Raw genomic sequence first — 21026 nt, 5'->3', positions numbered from 1 at the left:
AGGAGGAGGGGGGAAAAAACATCAAAATTTGCAAAGGATTCCCATCGGACGCAGACAGCTTTATGGGATTGTGAACTCCATTTATATATGATTCACTTTGTTTGGTTTGTTTGTTTGAGTTTTGACTCCTTCAGAGACGATGTTCATGTGCCAAAGTTGGATTCACACACACACAAACAAAAAGTTATAAAGTGAGAAATGTGCGCAGTGTTCAAGAGGACACACAATGGTACAAAATTGCAAACTGAATTACATTTTTTGGCACACAGAATCAATCACTTACATTTCCTGCTAGAACAATGCACAGGGGGGGAAACCAATCATGCCTTTCAAGGTGGGGCTGAATTATCATTATTCACTGTCTTATCAAGACTGCACTCCACTATCACAGAAAGGATTCATCACATTTTTGTTTCTCGCAGGTATTTTTTTCTGCTCTGAAGGACATGGAGTGGGGAGCAAAGAAGAAGAAAAAGAAGTGAAGGAGAAGAAAAGATGAAAAGAAAGATAAAGAGAGAGAGGCTATGTATATCTTTATATATAAAAAGCATAATATCAGTTATCGCTACAAAGGGCCAAGGTCTGGAGTTTCACAGTCTTTCATGTACAACAGGCGCAGTAACAGTACTGACTCTTTGTCTCCCTGCTGCGATGTCGCCTGCCGCTCGGCACTGTGGGAGCAGAGGGAAAAGCAGAGTCCACCCTGTAATGTTTTCCATGCGTGTGTCTGTGTGCGTGCGTGTGTTAGGTGTGGGTGTAGCCGCGGTGGCACATTTTTAACGCTCCGATGACTTCTCAAATCCTGTTCCGAGCCTTCAATTTAGTCCCACGTTTCTAGTCATGTGACCCTCGAGGCAGCAGGGGGTTCCACAGCGTGAGGCGAGAACGTGGACCCCCTTATCTCACCGCTCAACTGGCTTAGTTGTTTCATCTGGCTTTTGATTTAGAAGCTGTAGTATTAGCACCCCCCACCCTCTCTTTGCACCTCAGATCTACATGCAGTCTGGATACACAGTGTACCCAAACTGAGCGTAGCTCTGCTGGAGCTTCCAATGAAAATGAAATCCAATGTCTTTTTTGTCTCATCAGATTTCAATGTGCACCTCTTCCTCTTTCTTGTATTTACATGCTTTTTTTTGCTTGTTCTCTGTCCTCACAATCTGTCTTTGCTAGTGTGATACTGCCCGGTTTTGCTTGTGCTTCGGTTGGATCTGCACACAAATATCCAAGACACCTCCAGAGATGGTTTTAAGCAATCCAATCACACCGCCCTCATTGTGTCTCCAGTGCATTCACATTTTAATGTGGATAAGCATTCTCTGATCAAAAATGCATCTTAATGGAGTGTATAGAGGTGGGTCTCGGAGGTGGAAGCAGCACTTTTAGATAACAAGGTTAAAATGATAAAAATGTGGCTGCAGCTGCTCAAAAGTCACACATCATTACAAAACAAGCAAATTGGCTCGGAGAAGCCCTTAGAAGATTTGGCCTATTTGTCAGATTTAAGGATTTATTTTTATGTTTGAGTCAAGTAACCCAGATAGTTTTTTTTTTTCTTTCTACTTTTTCTGGTTGTGATGTTTTTTTTTCCAGCTAGAGCCTGAGTACAGTGAGTGATCTGATCAAGCCTAGTTTCTTGTGTCTTTTTTTACGAGCAAGAAAATGTGGTATTTTTATTCCGGTTAGACCCACTTTTCTCAGTGGGTTCTTGCTTTTGTCTAAAACTGGAGGAGTGGAACATCCTATGCAAAAGTCTGTGAAGAAATAAAATGCTGGGAAGCCAAAGCACCTAATGAAATAAGTTAGGCATATTGTTGTACTTTTGACTCATATTTTATGTGTACTATCTGTAGTATTAATATATACATAAAACATATTTTTCAGTTAATTCAGTCATTTTATCTGCATCCAGTGTGATGATAGCTACATTGAAACAGCTCTACTTCAGCATAATTTATTTATTCTTTAAAAAATATAGCTTGGCATTTTGTTAAGCCTCCAGGAAGTTACTGTGAGTAAGAAATAGTCTGGCATGAAACTTCCTGACAGCCACAAACTAGATATAATATATTAATTAGTGAGCTTTTGAGGTGCTTTTAGGCAGAATTTGCTATCTGTTTCCCCTGTTTCCAGTCTTTGTGCTAAGCTAAGCTAACCGACTGCTGGTGGTAGCTGCATATTTAAAGGGTAACTCCACCAATTTTACACATTAAAGTGTGTTTACAGGTCTTGGGGAGTACTACTGCATAGTAAAAAAAAGTAGTATCAAACCTTTTGTAGCTCCAGAGGAAGCTGCATATATTCTGATAAATTGCCTCCAGTGATGTCACTCAGTGGCTAAGTTGCATTATGGGTAATGTAGGTGGCAGGTTTTGAAAAAAGAAGATTGCGTGGAATATAAAAGGTGTTATCTCTGGTTCTGCTGCATCAATTCTGATTGTTTGTTTATAAACTGACTATACTGTGCCTACATTACCCACAATGCAACCTAGCAACTGAATGACATCACTGGGGGCAATTCATCCGATTACATGCAGCTTCCTCTGGAGCCACAAAAGGCTTTAAACTACTTTGTTCACATATGCAGTAGTACTCCTCAAGACCTGTAAAAACACATTAATGTGTGAAATTGGTGGAGTTACCCTTTAACATGCAGACAATAAAAAAATGTATTAATCTTATCATTTAAGTCTTGGCAAGCAAGCAAAAAACGTCAAACTATTCCTTTAAATGTGCAACCTTTTTTCTAATTTAAAAGTAATTATGTATTTCATACTGTACCCTGTTATTTAATGGTTACGGTGGGTCATTCTGACTTAACTGACTAAAGATAAAAAATATGTAAAAATAAACAAAATATCACCCATCTATAAATAAATGCTTGGTATCTCTCTTTAAAATCTCATATTGGTCAAACCCTGGTGTATTTCTACAGTATATGTTTGTGTGTGTGTGTGTGTGTGTGTGTGTGTTGAAACATGTGTCTGCATGTGCATGAATGTGCTGATTTGTGTGTGCGAGAATCCTGCTCCGAGGAGCCTCTGCTAGCTGCAGCATCATCCAGATGCTGCCTCCTTATCCCTCCTCTGGGCCAGCTGTCACCACACAGACGAGATCAGACGAGAACAATGCCAGTGTGACAGCCTCCATTCTCTGTCCTGGAGCCTTGCGGAAAAGGGCGACCTTCAGCTGCAGAGCTCATGAAGGCGCTTCTGAATAGCCACAGTACAAAGCCCTGTATGTCTGCAGTCCAAAGCCCCGCGCCCTCATCGTGTGTGTCTGTTTCAAAGCCCTCAGGAGATTTGGGGGTGAATCATGAGGGAATGTCATTCCTTCCAAACCAGATGAGCAGAACTCTTGTTGCAAGGTTTGTTGGTAAACTTGCTGTATTTCCTTCCCAAGACGCTTAGGTGCTTTACACTTGATCCCTTATATTGCTTCTCAGGTTTGGTTTATAAAGCCAATCCATTTTATCATCAGCAGTCTCCCACTTTATCATCTGTGTGTAATACTCAGATATTGTTATCATTACCGAGCAAATATTAGCTGTGAGACAACACTCAAGTGTACAGACATCCCTGCTCTGTAGGCTGTTTGAAGTTATGGTTACAGATGCCACCAACTTGGACGCCATCCTCTTGACAACAAGGGTCTATTCAGTGATTTGATCGGTGAACTCTGTTTGTGAAACGAGGACCACTCAGACACAGTGTCACTGTCCCAGCACATTCACCAGTATACCAACGAGCCACAAGAACACACACATAGATCTGCACCTTCGACCACCCCAGGAGTTGGTGTCTCAACTCATGACATTACTTGTGCCACCACTCCACATGCATCCTTTACCCCCTTTTCTTCCTCTCTCACACAGTCACCTCTGTCTTGCTGTTGGTCACAAAGTAGGGCTGTGTGGGGAGGAAGTGTTGGCTGTGGCTTTGGCCTCTGGTGCTGTGGAGCTGGTTGGGCTCCAGAACGGTACACTGAGGCCGCTTGTGCCCATAGGTCTTCCTCCGGCCCACGGTCTCAGTCCCATCCCAGCCCTTCAGCCCAAGCCCCATTGCATGCCCAGCCGCGATTGTGTTGGAACTGTATGCCAATGGGCGGCCCATTGTAGCTGAGCTTGGGCCAATGACGGTCTGTGCAGCCCTAGAGATGCCCAGGGACGTGCCACCTGGCATTGTCCCCGCCATGTGTGCCAGGGAGGTAGCCCCAAGTCCTGGCGGCTTGCTACTGTGGCTGTGAGCATGAGGGTGAGAGCTATGAGAGCTATGAGTGGTGTGTAAGGTGTGAGAGGTGTGAGAGGAGTGTAAGGTGTGAGAGGTGTGGGCAATGTGACCATGGCTGCCTTTGGGTTTGTGGCCATTCGGCTTGAGTCCCCCTCCTACTCCGCCGCCGGCTAAGTGCCGTTCTGTTGGGAGGGTTGAAACAGAGGAGACTCTGGGCATCTCAGTGACATAGGTGGCCACTGGTTCTGGAGTCAGCGGACCCAGGGAGGTCATGGGGGTCATGGAGGACATTGCAGTGAGGGAAGTCATGGGTGTCATAGAGGTCATGGGTGTCATAGAGGTCATGGGCGTCAAAGAGGTCATGGGTGTCATAGAAGTCATTGGTATCATAGACGTCATTGGAGTCATGGAGGTCATCTGGGTGATGGCGGGGTTAATGGGATTGGAGGTCATTGGGTTAGAAGCCATGGGGTTGGTAGTCATCGGAGGGGTCATCGACGACATGTTGCCCATGGATGGTCTGGAGTTGCCCATGGGCTGGAGAGGAAGCCCGCCTTTCGTTGGCAGCTCCACCATAAGTCGGCGCTTGTAGATTTCACCGTTGTACTTGGCAGCTGACAGAAGTGGGAGAAGAGAGATAAACAGAGCTAGTGAAAATGTCAAAGTGCAAACAGACGACTTTTATCTCCCTAGCTAGCAGTCCTAAATGGTATTAGTATTGGCAAAGACATCTGTTTTCTTCAGAGTAGCAACTACCAACAGTTGTTAAATACCATAAGGGCAAGACATGAGTTTATACATTAATTTAGGCAATAATGAAAGAAGATAGAAATGGTGCCAGGCTGCAAGCCTAACTGGCTCACCAGTCAACCTCCATTTTCCCCTGGATATTTCAGCAGACAGTCAGTGGCAGACAACATTGCATTGTGAAAGCGGGGTTTATAGGGAACCAATCTAAACGCAGATGGTGTCATTATTCTAAACCCATTACATTGTGCAATCAACATTTACTTCATAATCATAAGTTAAAGCAAAAAAAATGTGTCTGTCCCTAGTTTAAGTGGACATGAAAGAGCACAGCTGAAATCTTGGGCCAAATGTTTCTAAAAACGAAACAAAATTGTTTCCCCAGTTTGCTCTTTCAGGACTGTCAGTTATGAGAAAACAATGTCCTCAGCTCCACTGTTTTGCTACTGTGCTACAGAAAGAATAAAACCTGTTATATGGAGTGACTCATAAAATAAGACTTTCAGCAGTTTGTGGATCAGCTGCAAACTAAGACATGCACATGTGAGTGCACACACACACACACACACACTGGAAGAAGTTTGGATAGAAAACATCCCATCCATTTTGACTCCCACAATCTGAAAAGGTCGTATAAAAGACCCCCATATATTTTAACTTTGTTAGTCAGCCTATTCTCATCCACTGTAACTGACCAAGCAGGTGTCAGGGCTTCTGTAAACGCCTGCATATTGAGGCCTGTCGTGCCACCGGAGGAGTTAAATCAAAAGGATAGCCCAGAATGTCTCCTCCAGCTCGCCTCTTCCTTTCTTATAAAGCCAAGAAAACATCTCATTTCTGTGTGGTGCGAAGGTGTTCACTTTGATAGAAAGAGGAAGAATATCTGGGAGAAAGATGTGAGACCATTACAACATGGTGGTCATTTTTCAACATGGCATATGTTTTTGACACATAATAAAGAGAAGATTTCAAGAAAACTGTGTCAACTGTTCCTTCTATGGTGAACAACTAACTGTGGGTAGTGCAGTTCCTGAGCTATAACGCATTCTGATAGAAAGTTGTGGATCTAGGTTTGTATACACAGCATTATACATGTTGCAGAAACAGGATGTAATTTCCTATTCCACAGAAAATAAAGGAAAGGTTTCTAGAAGATTTTGTAGACTACTTAAACTAAAGGTGGAGTTTTTCCTGAGGCAGAATGTTCTTTTGGATACAAAGATGTGGATTTGTTTTTGTGAAATTAGCTTTAGCAATATGTCTGCCTAGCCTTGTGGAGGACTCCAGTCATTAGTGGCCTGAAATTAGTGGGCTTATTACACAGAAAAAAAAGAAAGAATCAGAGTCATTTCAATTAAAATAAAATGAATACATACTTTAGGTTGAATGTCTGCACATTCAAAGTCAAACCTTACAGAAATTCACATGTATCTATCTACTTATACGCAGCTGAATCAACACACACGCACACACACACACACACAAACAAGTCAGCCTCACTTTGTGTTGGTGTAAGCATCTTCCCGTATCTTCTGTATACCTGTGTGTGTTTGTGTGTGTGTGTTTCTCCAGCCTTTGAGCAGTCAGGTTTAACGCCTCACATTTCCTCCCTCTGTCAGTCACTGTCATCCAAGCTACAGTCTCTCTTATCGCTGCCAAATGTGACCTTCTTTTCTGTCAAATTCACGTTCACGGTCGAGTCATTACTCTTTAGCCCTTGTTGCTCCACGTCCTTGAAGATAAAGTTAACACACTCAGCGAGTTTGCTTTGCCGCTGTAACTATAAATCTGGTTTATCGCTCTTTGAACGGGAAGAGAAACGAGTGAGGGAGTAGCAGAGAGGCTTGTGGTTGAGGAGGGGGGGTGGAGGGAGAGCGGCGTCTCACCCGCCGAGTCGCCGCTAGACCGCCCCCAGGGATCAAACTTGCTCAGGCGACAGGTGAATCAATCCGGCGGCAGTCGGCTCAACGGTGCACACATCCAGCGGTGTACGTGAGTGGAAACGGAAAACACTGCTGTTTCGCAGTGTGGGCTCTGCATGCCTCTGCCTGAGAAAGGCCAGCACCCCACAGAGACTCGCACACATTATGCATCACAAAAAAAAGTCAAGCACTGCCTCTCTGAAATCCCCCAGGGCCACTAACATAAAAACATTATCAGGATTAGACCAGTATGTCAATCTGCTTTTTATTAACCAATCAACTTGTCTACTGCCAAAGGTCTTTAAAACCTGCGATACATTTCTTTTTAAATTTGACATTATGTTTCTCAAATTCAAAGGCCTAATCTTTTCCTGAGATTTTTTTAATTGTCTCCCAAAAGTTTTATTGTCTTATTTTGAAGTGAATGCTATCTGTGAGGCTTTACTCCAAAAAGCAAAGTCTTCTTTGGCAGTGAAATGTTCAGATATAAAGTTATCTGATGTTGGCACAGGGTGTGCTATTTAATCTAAACCTCCTCTCTATAATGGATCAGCTATTATCTCTGTCGTGGAAATACAGTAATGTCAGGCAAAGGGGCCGACCTAGTGGCAGCAGTTTCACATAAAATGGGCTATTAGACAAACAGGTACAAACTGCTTGTGTGCTGTTATAAAATCCTAGAGAACCTGACATCTAATGGTCACAGACATTTTAGTCGACTTATCAGCGTGGCTAGAGGAATGATAATGCCGCCATCATAGTTCAGCCCACAACTTTGATCTACCCTGACATATCTCAACAGTCATTGTATTGGTTGCCATGAAATATGGTATGTACATTAACAGTGCCCAAAGGATTCATTCGATGACCTTTGTGATCCTCAGACTTTTCCTTTAGTGTCACAATGAGGTTGAGAATTTAGGTATTTATTAAAATATATTGGGAGCTAAGGAGGGGTTGCCATGAAATTTGCTGCAAATATCCAAATGGTGTTCGTTCAGTCTGTTCACCCTTCTGCCATCTGGGAAAAGATACAGAAGTACCCACTGCCGTACCACCAGACTACAGAGCAGCTTCTTTCCTCAAGCTGTGAGACTCCTCAATTCATCCTCTACTCCGCCCTTTAAAAGAGTTTGTTTTGGTGTTGATAAAAATGATATATAAATGAACCTCGAACCTTAAGACTTTGGTGGCCCTTTGTCTTCTTCATTCTCGTGCCACTAGCAGGTCAACGTTTGACTTTTGACTTTGGTTTATGACCAAAATACCTCCAAAACTAATGACACTCCAATTAGCCTGAGCTGTATTTGTTGTTTAGTGTTAGTTAGCAAATGTTAGCACTGTTAGCAATGAAAAACTTGTTAACACTGTCATTGTCAGTGTGTTGCCATGTTAGCATTAACATTTAGCTCAAAGCACTGTTGTGTGTAATTACCACCTCACAGAGCTGTGGCTGTACACTTTTAGAGCTTACTATTATTCTTTTAGATATGAAGTAGTGACTCCGGAGTAATCTGTTTAGCAAACTGCATCTGTCAATGAAAATATGAATATTTGGTGCTATTGTATCGGTTATCGTATCACAAGAGAAGGTGATACGATACATCGCTGTATCAATATTTTGTCCTAAGCTGAATTAAGACACCTCTCACCTATGTTACAGCAATTAGCATAGATCAAATAAAAGCTGAGTTGTAAGGATGAATGGTTAGAAGAACATAATGATAAATCATTCTCATTCTGATAAAAATCTTTTTGGACAGTTCAATTTTACTTCATACACTCCGACATATTCTACAGCAGCAGGTGGGGCGTGTGGAAGATTGAAGTCTATAAAAGCAGGGTTGTAAACCCTAAGACAGCAGCCATAGACTGGTTGTGTCGGGCAGCTTCCAGTTTCAGAGGATGCAGGACAGGAGCAGGCATGATTTTAAAAACTGAGGATTTATATGCACTTTGCAGACTACCCGTGAAACACTAACTTATTAACGCTCCTGTGAGAACACGGTCATCTGTTAAGAGTTCGTGGCAGTTTTCAGATTTCGCATCAAACTTGGGCCATAATTTGTCATTTGTACACGTAGAAGATTGTGTCCTCCTCCGGGTTGAGCTACAGGTCTGCATCCAGGGACCGTTATTAGTTGGTTTTAGCCTTGGTTGCAGTTAGAGTTCGATAAAGTGACCTTATATAGATGCGCAGGGGGACAGTGGAGATGGCTATTGATTGACAGGAGTGTGGCTTATCAGCTGGACGGTAGACCATTGGGAAAGTGGCAGAACCAATTAAAGAAAAGGAAAAGAAGGCAATTGGGGAAATGTTGTTGATCTTAGACTCGGTTCTATTTCTCAGGGGGTCAGACGGCAGCGAAAACACCAGACTGTGTCGTAGAGGAGGAGAAAATAAAAGCCCGTTTGTGTTGCTCAAGATTAGCGGAGCTCTCACAAAGGTGACTTCAAAAAGAGCCACCGCTGGCATTTTAGTTTTGTTTGCTGTCACTTAGTCCCTCTCCCTCTCTTACTTCACACACACACACACACATTTTCCCAGCTTGTGTGTGGCGTTCCTATCATTTGACTTCCAGTAATGGCAGTTCAGCCTCCGGAAATTCAGGGTTCCTGTGCTGTATATCTCTGAACAGGTTTCCAATCATTTCATAGGAGCCTCCTTGAATACCACTTGTGGAATGGAAATCTGTCAGTCAAGTGTGAGCCCGAGGGGAGGGGGTTGGGGGGGTGTTCTGGCTCCCTTCAATTACAGAAATGGAATCAGATATGAGCCGCTATAAGGGAGGATCGAGATTAGCAGCCCAGTGATTCTTTAAGGAGTGATATGGAGCATAATGGATTGAGGTAGGAGTCGGGGGGTGAAGAGGCAATGGTGCGTGTGGGAGACAAAAGAAGCAAAAAGAAAAGGTGAGGGAAAATGCATAGGAGAAAGCAGGAGGCAGAAGATAAAAGCAAGGAAGTCGACATGATGGGAAATGGGGAGAGGTGGGAGGGACGGAGCAGGAGGAAAGGTGAGAGGAAATGAAGGGGGGAGGGAGGGAGGGAGGGAGGAGGAGGATGTGGGGGAGAAAACCCAGCCAAGACATTAAAGGTAAGAGGAGCAGAAGCGAGGAGGGAAAATGGTCTCGGATAAGTGGTGAAGGGCCATTTTAGATGTAAAGAAGCAGAGAGGAAGAAGTGAGGTTGAATGGCGCTTGAGAATAAAATGTTGACAGACGTGTGGGAGTGAAATTATTTTAGATTCAGAAATCAATTTATGGATTAGAACGTGTCAGGATTTCAGATGAGTGGCGATTCTCTTCACCTGAGGTGTGATGAGCTGTCAAGAAGTCATATGTGGGGTGAATCTCTTTGCCTGAGGTTTTGGGACTTGTCAGGAAGTCAGATGAGTGGCGAATTTCTTTGCCTCAGGTGTTGTCAGGAAGTCAGATTTGCTGACAGTCATTGTCTCAAAGAGTCATTGCCCTGGGGAAGGCATGATTAACACTTGTCATGAGGTCTGCATCTGTTGTCCTGTTGTTGCCTGACATATATACATGAAGACAATCTGAAAGTCCAGAGAGAACATTCTGCTGGGGTCTTCATCAAGCCAAGTCTGTAATTCTTCAGAGAATTAGCATCTCTTAGCAATTTTCTTACCACATGTGCTAAAAGGTTTGAATGTAATTTCTATATTGATGCCGGGAGTCAATTCAGTCTTCATAAATAGGCCCGTATGTACAAATCTGCCTCAATCTAAATGAACTCCACTGGTAGCTTTGCAATTTTTATCCCATTAACTTGAAAAGTGTACACTTTACAGTAGCTCCAACATAATTCTGAGAGCCCACCACAGCTTCTTAGATTGATTTTACTCCCTCCAGGCAGTCGCTGCTGTTCAGAACAGCACATTGTAAGTGCCTCAGAATAGTAATCAGTCACAGTGAACTTTCAGTCTGGTACATTTTTGTCAAAGTTTTGCAGTTATGCAGTAAGACTTTTCTGAGAAATGATGTCCTTGATGTCCATGAAAATGAACAATAAAACATTTGAATTTCGAATGGCTCACCTCCACTTGGAAATCTCACAATTCACCTTGATTCAGAATTCATTCATGATTCAAAATGGTTTCCTCTTTCAGTAATAAGAAAAGGGCTGCACAAGTTTCCAGCTCTTACACCAGAAAAGTGTGTGGGAGTTAGCAGCTTTTTTATTTTAAAAGGATCACATGTTGCTGTGTTCTGCCTGTGTGAGAATAATGAAATCAAAGTGTAATTTACTGACCAAAGTCACTGATCTAAATATCTTTTGTAACACAGAAGATTACGTTTTTTGGAGTAAGAGGGGGAAATGTGGTGCACTCCACTAGCAAATACTTGCAAACGCTTCTTTGGAGTTGAACTGTGAACTGTAGGATAACTCCTCTTTTCGTTCAATCATCATAACTTTACGAAAGAATGTTTTCTTTCCATCTGGTTGATGCTGTAGTGTGTGCATTAGCATGCTCAATGGGTTTCTATTCCTCGTGACTCATTCCTAGGGAGTCCAATATCAATGTTGGTAACTTCCCTTTGAATCTCATACAGTCGTAGAACCCCTCCATAGCAATATGTCACAACCAGAGCAATTGCTCAACCCATGATAGTATAAATAAGTCGAGTCATAGATCTTTTCCTAAACCTTACCAAGTTGTTTCTGTGCCTACACCTAACCAAACTGTCATTTGACCTTAACAATGATTTCACAAGGCTTTCTGACAAGAAGGCAATGCGTGTCACACACAGAAGCCAAAGGTTACCTTGTGTACTTTGTCGACATGAGACGCTGAGGGAAGCTACAAAGCTGCATCAGTATTTGACGACCTGAGATGAGTACGTGCTGTATTAACATGTTGTATCTGATGTTCCCAGAACATCATAATTTATGTTGTTCCAGGACCATCACCGCAACTAACCAAACTCGTGTTGGTGTTGTTCCAGGAACAGTATGATTAATGTTACTGCTGGACCACAATTTCAACTTACCAAACAAACCACAACTAAAACCACCATCATGGCTGAGTGGGTAGCACTCTCTCGCAGGAGACCAGGGTTTGCATACTGCTTCAAACATATCCTTATACTGTTCACTTCTTACTTTCATACTAATTATACGTATTATTTTGAGTTACTTTTTAGTTTTCTTTTGCTTTTTGGGTAGGTTTAGACAACAAAAAGACTCGGTTACGATTAGAAAAACATGGTTTGGATTAAAATAGACTTGTTCACGACATTAAACATGTGTTTGAATGGATAGCTTCTCCCACGTGCATATTTTCCTCCTAGTCACTAACTGATGGCATTACAGAGATGTGATTCATCAGTTTTAATGATTTCCCAGAAACATTAATTATGATGTTCCAGGAACAACAACAACACAGTATATGTGTATTCACATACCCTACAATGGTGGAGCAACGGCAACAATCTGTTCATGTCTCATCAACAACTCCATAATTTAAAGAAGGCATGTGGGTCTTTCAGCTATGGCATTTCACTTGCGGCATCATAGTATGACTGCCTCGCATGCTAATCAGCTTGTTGTGTTATCATATGTTGCTGAAGGTGCAAAGCTAAAAGTTCCCAGGCGGAATTGAATTATGTGCATCGATCAGTGTGACTGTGGCGGCATGCACCAGACCATGACCTCTCCAGATAGCAAGATTCTTGTGGCCCAGATCTGGCTGACACCAGACACATTCACTGGGCCCACATACCTCGTGGGATGCTGGCACCAGGGCGGTCCACTAGCAGGCTATACCCTGGCCACATGTCAGCCAAGAGCGAACCAAATAAACCAGAGCTGGGCCAGATCCAGCCCACCAGAATAGAAATGAAGCGTGGCTCAGATTTGGCCCAGCTCTCTATGGCCTGCTTGTGGCTTTGCTTTTTCCATGTACCATTTTTCAATCAACCTACCTCCGCTAATACTCCTACAGGTAGAGATTTCCTACATTTCCCATGTCCGAGTGCCTTCCTCTATCCTCGGAGCATGTGCTGCATCCATGTGTTGGTGTAAAGTGTGGTGAGATGAAAGGAAAGCTTTCAGCCTGACATCAGAAAGTAAGGTCTTCCAGTTGAGAAACAGTGAGGTTACTTCCCTTTCCTCAAACTGCAGAGTCTTGTGGCTGCACTGCACTCTGATCTAGTGAAGCTCCTGTCTGTGGAGAAACTGGCATCTCAGCCTCTCCTACGATAGATCCCCTCTGATCCTTCCCCTCTCTCTTGAATATTGGTCGAGAAAGAATCATTTTGTTCTTTGAACCTCAGGGACTGACACCAAGACGTCTTCTATTCGGCATTTCAGATAACTGAACAGCTTTATGCAATCAAACACAGTTGTAGCTGTGCTGAAAATATCTACCGCCTGATGTCTATGTTTAGCAAGTCATACGGGAGTTTTAAAAATACAGCATCAAACGATAAAGAAGCCAGGGTCCAGGACTTATGATGACAGCGTTAATCAGCATCTTCACTGATGTTCCCGTACGCTGGCTTTCCTTTAAGCTCAAACACGATGTGTCACTTATTATTCATCTGTTTCTCTGTTTGCAGTTTCGCTGGCAAATATCTAAACTGCTACTGTAATTACACAACATCTTCTTGCCATCAGGGCAAAAAAGCAGCACTCAGCGTAAACAATCATGATAATCTATTACAGTAACATGTCTGGGGATGAGTCAGGGCCCGCCACATGCAGCGTGAGGTAGGATCTGAATCAAATATTTTGCTTTCTGCTGCTTGGCATGCAGGAAGAGGCTTTTCAGAGACAAAATCTGTCTGGTTGTTTTCTAATAAAGGGTTCAAATGCAGACAAATAACATCTGGTAGCTGTTCCTACAGATATATAGATGTGTTTATAGATAATAACTGGCATGAGTGATCTGAATTTTGATTCAGACACGCTGAAGAAATTCGCAAGTCAATCTCAAATGAATTCATGTTACGAAATAGTGATGCCACTGCCAATAACATCTGGGCACGGTGAGGCGAATTCAAAACCAGCTGCACTGGCGACTGAGCTCATTGAATTTGGTGGGATGCATTAAGCTGTCAAACAGCTTGATAAGCAGGCTGTTTGTGTTTTACAGCGTGGCCGGTTTGGTAGCACGATCAATAACACCTGTCAAGGCTGCCTGCAGGAACGCGATAGTTTAGTCACATCGTCCCTGGACACCTCCAGAAAAAAAAGAAAAAAGAAAAGAAATCATGTGCTGCCCTTTGTGTGTGCATCACGAAATGTTCTCTGCCAGCTCAGGATGTATCAGATGGTGACTGCGCTTACAGGAATTCCCAAGATTCATTGTGATGATGATACCCCCCTGTCCAAAAGCTGCTACAGTAAAATCAAACACTGTTTTTTATTTTTTATAACCAGTGAGCAGTGTACTGGGGAAGAAATTCAGCATTGGACTTATGGTAAAAACTAGATTTTTTTCTATGTTTAGAATAGACATATGATTAGGGTTGGGCCAATTTAAAAATATTCAGACTGAACTTGATATAAGGTCTAAGACCGGACCACTGTTACTGAGCTTACTACTACACTAGAAGTTGCACAGGACGCCGCCCCTCCCAAGAGGAACATAATGAGAACCCATGAGTAAGATTGTAGCCGCACTACAGTCCATCAGGGCAACTGCAACACGTGTCTTCATTTACCACAACAATTCAACTTAACTTGTCTTCTTCTGAAGTTTATCATTTATGTATAAAATAAGCCTTCAGCAAAGTAATTTCATATATGACCCCTGAAAGTCAATGAGTTTTCCACAACACACTGCTGTGTTATTGTTTCACAATAAAAGCCTGGTTAAGAGATGAAGGGTTTCTGTCCACTAAAAGATTATTTGAAAGGACTTCATTTGAAGCAGACACAGGAAGTGTTGAGTTTATATTAACAGCGTAATGCAGTAACTTTAACAGGGCAAACAGGAGCAGCAGATTAAAACAAGGCCTCGTACTGCAGGCTACAAAAACAGCATGGAAAGCTAATAAGCTGCAGCATAACCTGCACCAACTCCTTACTGATGAGCGTTTCCTCTTGTGGTCGGCCAGAGAAGCATAGTGGCACTGTATGCGGAGCTCTCAGTGTTAGTACAACATAATAGCACATAAGCACCGCACCACTAAGCTGAGCTAACATGCTATCCTGGGGCTCCTGCTCAACTAGCCACATGCTGCTGGTTCTCTCCGCTCTTCACTTGACAAGTACCGGCTCAGTCGGTTGACACAAAATGAAACTGGTTGAAGCTAGTACACCTGACTGGACCGACAAAATCAGAAACCCACTCAACCCTACACACGATTAAATATTTTAATCACCATTCAAGTAAGCGGAGGACAGAACCAGTTAGTCGCTCTAATGTGCATGCTCTGAAGCTATGCAGAAGATCCAGGTGATTTGTTTTTAGTTTCATGCTTCACTGAACAGTTTTCAGAGAAATGAACGGGGCCCCGCCTCCTACGCTGTACAGATTTCCCCTTAATAGATCCATGGAGCACACTGCCTATATCAAACAATAAAACACTCCTCTGTTCTTTACTTTGTCTTATAATTTAAAGATAATAAGAGAACTTGACAGACACTCACCCACAGCCTTCAGGGAGGCGTACTTGTTGATATCCTTGTTCTGCTGCTGCTGCTGTTGCTGCTGCTGTTGCTGCTGTTCGTAGACGTGAGCCAGCTGGCTGAGAGCAGGGTAAGGGTGCTGCTGGCCCATGTTTGAGCCCGGTCCAACGTTGTTGTTGATCTGACCACCCTCTGTGGACACATGGCAGGACAGGGTTACAATCAGGTTTAGGACAGGTACAAGGAAGCATCTTCAGCATCTTGACAGGAAGGATCTCATACATATTCCAGCGTCCACTTACACAACCACCCATTTTAGATACTCAATGATCTGATGCTTTAGAAATAAAGTCAATGCTTCACAATTCTCAGGACACATTAACATCCATTCATGCCAGCACCATCAGCTTGTGGACTCCTGCCATCATTCTACAGCTGCAGCTTATTGTATATCATGCTGCCTGATACACATTTGGACAGAAACCAGAGTGTATGTACACTGATAAGATACATCTGCTTTCTATTATATGAGATTTTACTGGTAATTGGACTTTGCATGCCAATACATTTACGTCAGTGGTAGAGCTACAATACTCAAGTTTTAGTTGATTACTGATTACTTTATCTGTACTGCGTCAGTGAGCCCTCTGTGTTGGGTTGAAGAAATGTCCAGTGACTTTGAATAACGTGGTAATGTGTGATCTCAAAATGGGTCATTTGATCCTCTTTTTTTTCTGAGTTGTTCTATGGGACTGTATGACCATCTTTATAATGCTGACCTGAGGATAAGTTTGCTGCTGTGGCAGGAAGGAAAAATCAATCACATTCAGCCATTTCACTGCATTGTTTTGGCATTTTGTGGAACACGACCATTGTTCTTGGACGTAGTTGTAGTTTGGACATTTCTGTCAATCTTAAATGCTCTTAAATCTTAAAAGCAGTCTACCGTACTGGTCTGCAGGATGAAAGTCTGCATATCTGAACGCCCTAGGTCAAGACTCTGCTGTCCACTTACATCTGAAGGAGAAAAAATCATTCCTTTGACAACAACAATGTTCACATCTTGGCCAGAGAAGGCAGATGGTTTGAAAGAGGAGTAAAATAATCCATCTATGTCAAACAGGAACAACCGTCTTTGAACAGAGGAGGTGGCCTACGACACTACTTATCACCCACCTACAATGCAGTACTGAGTTCCCTCCCCAGACAGCTTAACAACCATTCACACCTGGGCTCACCTAGCCCTAACAACCCACATGAAGGCCAGTTGGGTCAAAGTCCCAGAAGTGGCCCTTACGCCTCTGAAACTCAGAGCCCACATGTGTCCTTAACAGCTCTGTAAGGACACTCCCACACAGAGTTTAAAAGCCTGCAACTCCCCTCCAGTTAGTTAGAACTGAAGAAGCCTCTTGGATGAGAGCTGAAACATCTTCAAGAAACTGAAACAAGTCCAGCTGCCAACAATACATCATTTAGAAACACTTATTATTAAGTTTAGCTACTTGTCCATTACCTTTATTTACATATTTTTTGATATATAATTATATATATCAAATAAATACCGGATATATTTTGCCACCAAGCCTTATTTTTCAAAATGAGTTGAGCTACTCCACAATCTTTCCACGTTTCCACATGCTATTACTATCTATTAGCATGTGAAGTGGCATGTTGTGGCTAAAGGGAATACATATTTGCCACCTGTCTTCGGAAATGGGAAGTAACAACCGGTTAAAATAATTACATTTTCCTGATTATACAATTTAACTGCAGGCCTAATGTATCCATTTCCATAATTTAATAAGTGATAATTAGATTTCAAAAGGTGTGTTGAATGTGTGAGTCTTGTCTCCAAATTCATTGCAGCGCATCCAGCAGGAAATAATCCAGTTACTTATAATTGCTGCCTCTTAACAACTAACATGAAAATCAGTAAGACGTATGTTGATGATTTATAGGAAATCCAGTAGGCTTTCTGTTCCGATTGTGATTAGCAAGCAATCAGTCCTCCGCACCCAACCACATTTTACAGTAACAATATCCTTCTCAACCATGGACATAATTGATTAGTCAACACAATGGATCAGCCCTCCTCCACAGTTGCACCCTAAAGCTCAGACTCAGAAAAACCAGATGGCAGGACAACACATCCACGGATGTACAGATGGATACGAAGGGACAGAGTTGTACCAGAGTGTAGCAGAACTACACAGTCTGACTTTTAGCTGAATGTTAAAATAAGTGTGGGAATTCAGAGGACGCTCTCTTCACATTAGTCCCTCGCTGCGCCGAGCCTGACAGATAATTGCAAATTCCTGTTACTGAAGGCGAAGGTATCCTTGCTAAGTGAACACATTGTGTTAAAAGCCCCAAAAAACTGCCACTTGATAATTTGGTAAGTAAGAAAAAGTTGAGAGGCGGGGAGCACGAAAGGGAGAAAAGTGAAATAGGAGAACGGGAGACAGATGAGGATGCATAAAGAATGAAGAGAGTGAGTAAAAAGTTTCAAAAGATGTCTGGCAGAGAGACAAAGGAGGTGTGTGAGGCACGGAGTGAGCGAGACAAAATCATTTAGGCAGAAAGCGCACAAAATGACTGTAGACATAGACACTAAGAGATGGATGATCCCAACACAGGCCTATAAATAACACTCTCCCTCTCAGCCCTGTTATTGGTGCTCATACGGATGGCCTTTTGTCGCTCCATAGCAAACAGAAGGGGAAGTTGTGTCGCCGCAACCCGACAATATTGATTTCCTCCACCATCTTCTCGCTGTTTCATCACAGCGGTGCATTGTTGTGCCACGAGGTGCGCTCAAAGGCCTTAAACCTGCACAGTCTGACTGTCAAGGCAAAGCATGTTGTGTTGTTACTAATTAATCACTTAGCCCTGGCACTGACTCAAACCACAGAGACACACACTCGCACATACACACACTGACTGACAAGGTAGAGAGTGGAGACAATTAAAAAGAGCATCAGAGTGAAAGAGAGAGTGAGGCTGTGCAGAAGAAAGAATAAAAGACTCGTCAATGAGGGGAAACGTCCAAAGAAACAGATGAAGTGGTTTAAGTCTATATGGACAACTGGTTCACTGAAGGTTGCGTGAATGTAATTGAAACAGGCGCTGTGTGTAGAGCTGGAGATGAAGCCCGTCTCTTTCATGCATCTAATAGAATTTCTAAAAAAACAAAATTCACTCTGGTCACGATGAAAGCCGATCCACTGCTTTGTCTTTCGTAGCGGGCCAAAATGGCTGACACAAGGTCGCTCATTTTCTCGTTTCATAATTCATTTTGTCACAATTGTGAAATTCTATATCTCATCTAAGCTCAGGCGCTCCTCACTCGTTTCAGGCAATCTGAACTGGTTTGCAGCGAATCCTTGAACAGTCAAGGAAATGATAACACAAAACTACCCACTACATCGCATTTGGACTCCACTACATTGTGATTTTATAAAAATTCTTTATCGTGTTAATAAAAGCTGGTGAGATAAAGTTTAAACAGTCTTATACCAGAGAGTCAACAAACAAATTGTATGAAACTGGACTCTGTCTGCTCTGCCAAGCTGGCTGACTGTTCAGGTCGTGACAAGCTGGCAAATCAAATTACACAGTCTCACTGAGCCGCAGATAAACATCTGGCTACAAGTGTGGTGCATTTGGCTTAAAGCATCTATTTGACACTTTGGGAACACTTATTCGCAGTCTGGCACAGAATTTATACCCCTCAAACAGGGAGAGGCAGCTAGCCTGGAGCTGTCCAAAGGTGACAAAATCAGCCCACCAGCACCACTAGTGAACATGCTCCATCTCAGTTATTCAACCCTAACCCTAACCAACTGCTAACTGCTGCTAACTGTAGCTGCCGTCAGCTGGCTAAGTTGGTCGTGCAGCTATTGGTCCTTTTAGCTGACTCTGCCTGAGCTTTTCTATGGGACCATCGCCTCTTGATGTACAAAGTGGTATTACGAGACAAGACGGGTCGGGGCTAGCTGGTTAGCATGCTAACTTCAGAAGCTATCTCTGCAGCACAATACATAGATCAACACTGTTGTTTCTTTACATTCTGTCTTCAATTTAATTCTTTTTTTTTTTTTCAAGTTCATATTGCATCTTTCATTAACATCTCTCTACAGGGCCAGCTGTTTCACTCTGTTTCCAGACTTTGTGCTAAGCTAAGTCCTCTGGGCAGCTCAATATTTAGCATACAGACATGCGTGTGGTATAAATCTTCTTATCTATCAGAAATTGCATTTCTCAAAATGTTCCTTTAAATGTGAGTAAGAGCAATAGCTCAGTGAAAAAGTGGCATCTGTACGCTGTTAATTATGCTTCCATTATAACTTCAGATACCTGATGATTCATCTTTTCCATGAAGTGTAAAAAATCATTAAAGTGATTACATCAGCATAAAAACGAGCGTCAACAATTTCTGATCCATACAGTAATTTGCAGCAGTGCTTATGGTTCTGACTTGTGGTCACAATAGGATTTATTGGACGTCCTGTATCCATTTTGGTAAGCGCATTGTTTGTGGTTTATCACAATGTACAGTCTATAAAACACGCACTGCTAATTGTCCCTTCAGAGGCATTCTTTGCCAATCCATCGTTGTGCTGATGCATAAGATCCAAGATAAAAATTAATTGTTTACTGCTTCCTCCACATACAGTTTCCTCCACTATTTACTCAAATACGCCTCTGTTTCTGAGTGAACAACAATCCACAATCTCTTCTCCTCCGCCTCTCTCTGCTTGCTGAGTGCTATAATTATTTCAGGGTCATAGAAACACTGTTAGCTCTTCAAGCACGCAGTTGATGAGGGTGACAAAGATGATGGCAATTTGAGCCAAAATACATACACAATCTTGAGAGATAAACAGAAAATAGATCCAACTGTTCAGCTATTTCCATCCTACTGTTTTATTATCCTGCGCTCCAGAGTCCATCTTTGCAAAAATCTCTCATCCCTGCATTTTCATCCTAATGAAAAAGACCACACACACACACACAAACACACACACATACACGTAACAGCCCAGAGTGAAAATAAAAACCACCCTGACGACATCATCACACTATGAACCCATTCAGCTGGATGACTGACAGCTGTCACCGGGATGCCCGTCAGGATGATGAAAGGGGATGCAGTGGGAGTCTGCTGGTGTGGTCAGAGTGTCTCACCGAGCCGAACCAAAACACGCTGACTCTCTGAGGGTCGCCACAGCGTTTTATCTCCAGCGCCGGCCAGTTTTCATTTTACCCACTGGAGTATTTCACCAAGATTACAGCAGCAAGGAAAAGAAATTGGAATAGCAATTACAAGCACATTTTGTTTCTAGGTAACAAGCAGTGTAGTAAAAAAGACCCAAAAGTCATACTTGAGTAAAAGTAAAGATATTTACATGTATGTTTAAACTGTATGCTTAGTGTTGACTTGGCACTGGCGCCATCGACCTTGCCAATTATCGGATCTGTTATTCAGCATTTTTCTGATGATCAGAATCAAACTGAGACGATTACAAAACAC

General features: G+C 42.6%; 1 protein-coding gene across 1 annotated transcript in view; it reads right to left on the bottom strand.

The window, feature by feature from the left end:
* Positions 1–2308: 2308 nt before the first annotated feature.
* shisa9a (shisa family member 9a) overlaps positions 2309–21026 on the bottom strand; it is a 51753-nt gene continuing 33035 nt past the window's right edge. Inside the window, exons 3-4 of the mRNA XM_084342936.1 lie at positions 15515–15685; positions 2309–4843 (exon numbers count right to left, since the gene is read on the bottom strand). Of these exons, the coding sequence (XP_084199062.1) occupies positions 3867–4843; positions 15515–15685 (1148 nt within the window). The 3' untranslated portion in view covers positions 2309–3866. The remainder of the gene's footprint in view (positions 4844–15514; positions 15686–21026) is intronic.

The sequence above is a fragment of the Pagrus pagrus genome (assembly GCF_965226575.1).
Source record: "Pagrus pagrus genome assembly, chromosome: 21".
Classification (NCBI taxonomy): Eukaryota; Metazoa; Chordata; class Actinopteri; order Spariformes; family Sparidae; genus Pagrus; species Pagrus pagrus.
This window is presented reverse-complemented; position numbering and strand designations above follow the sequence as displayed.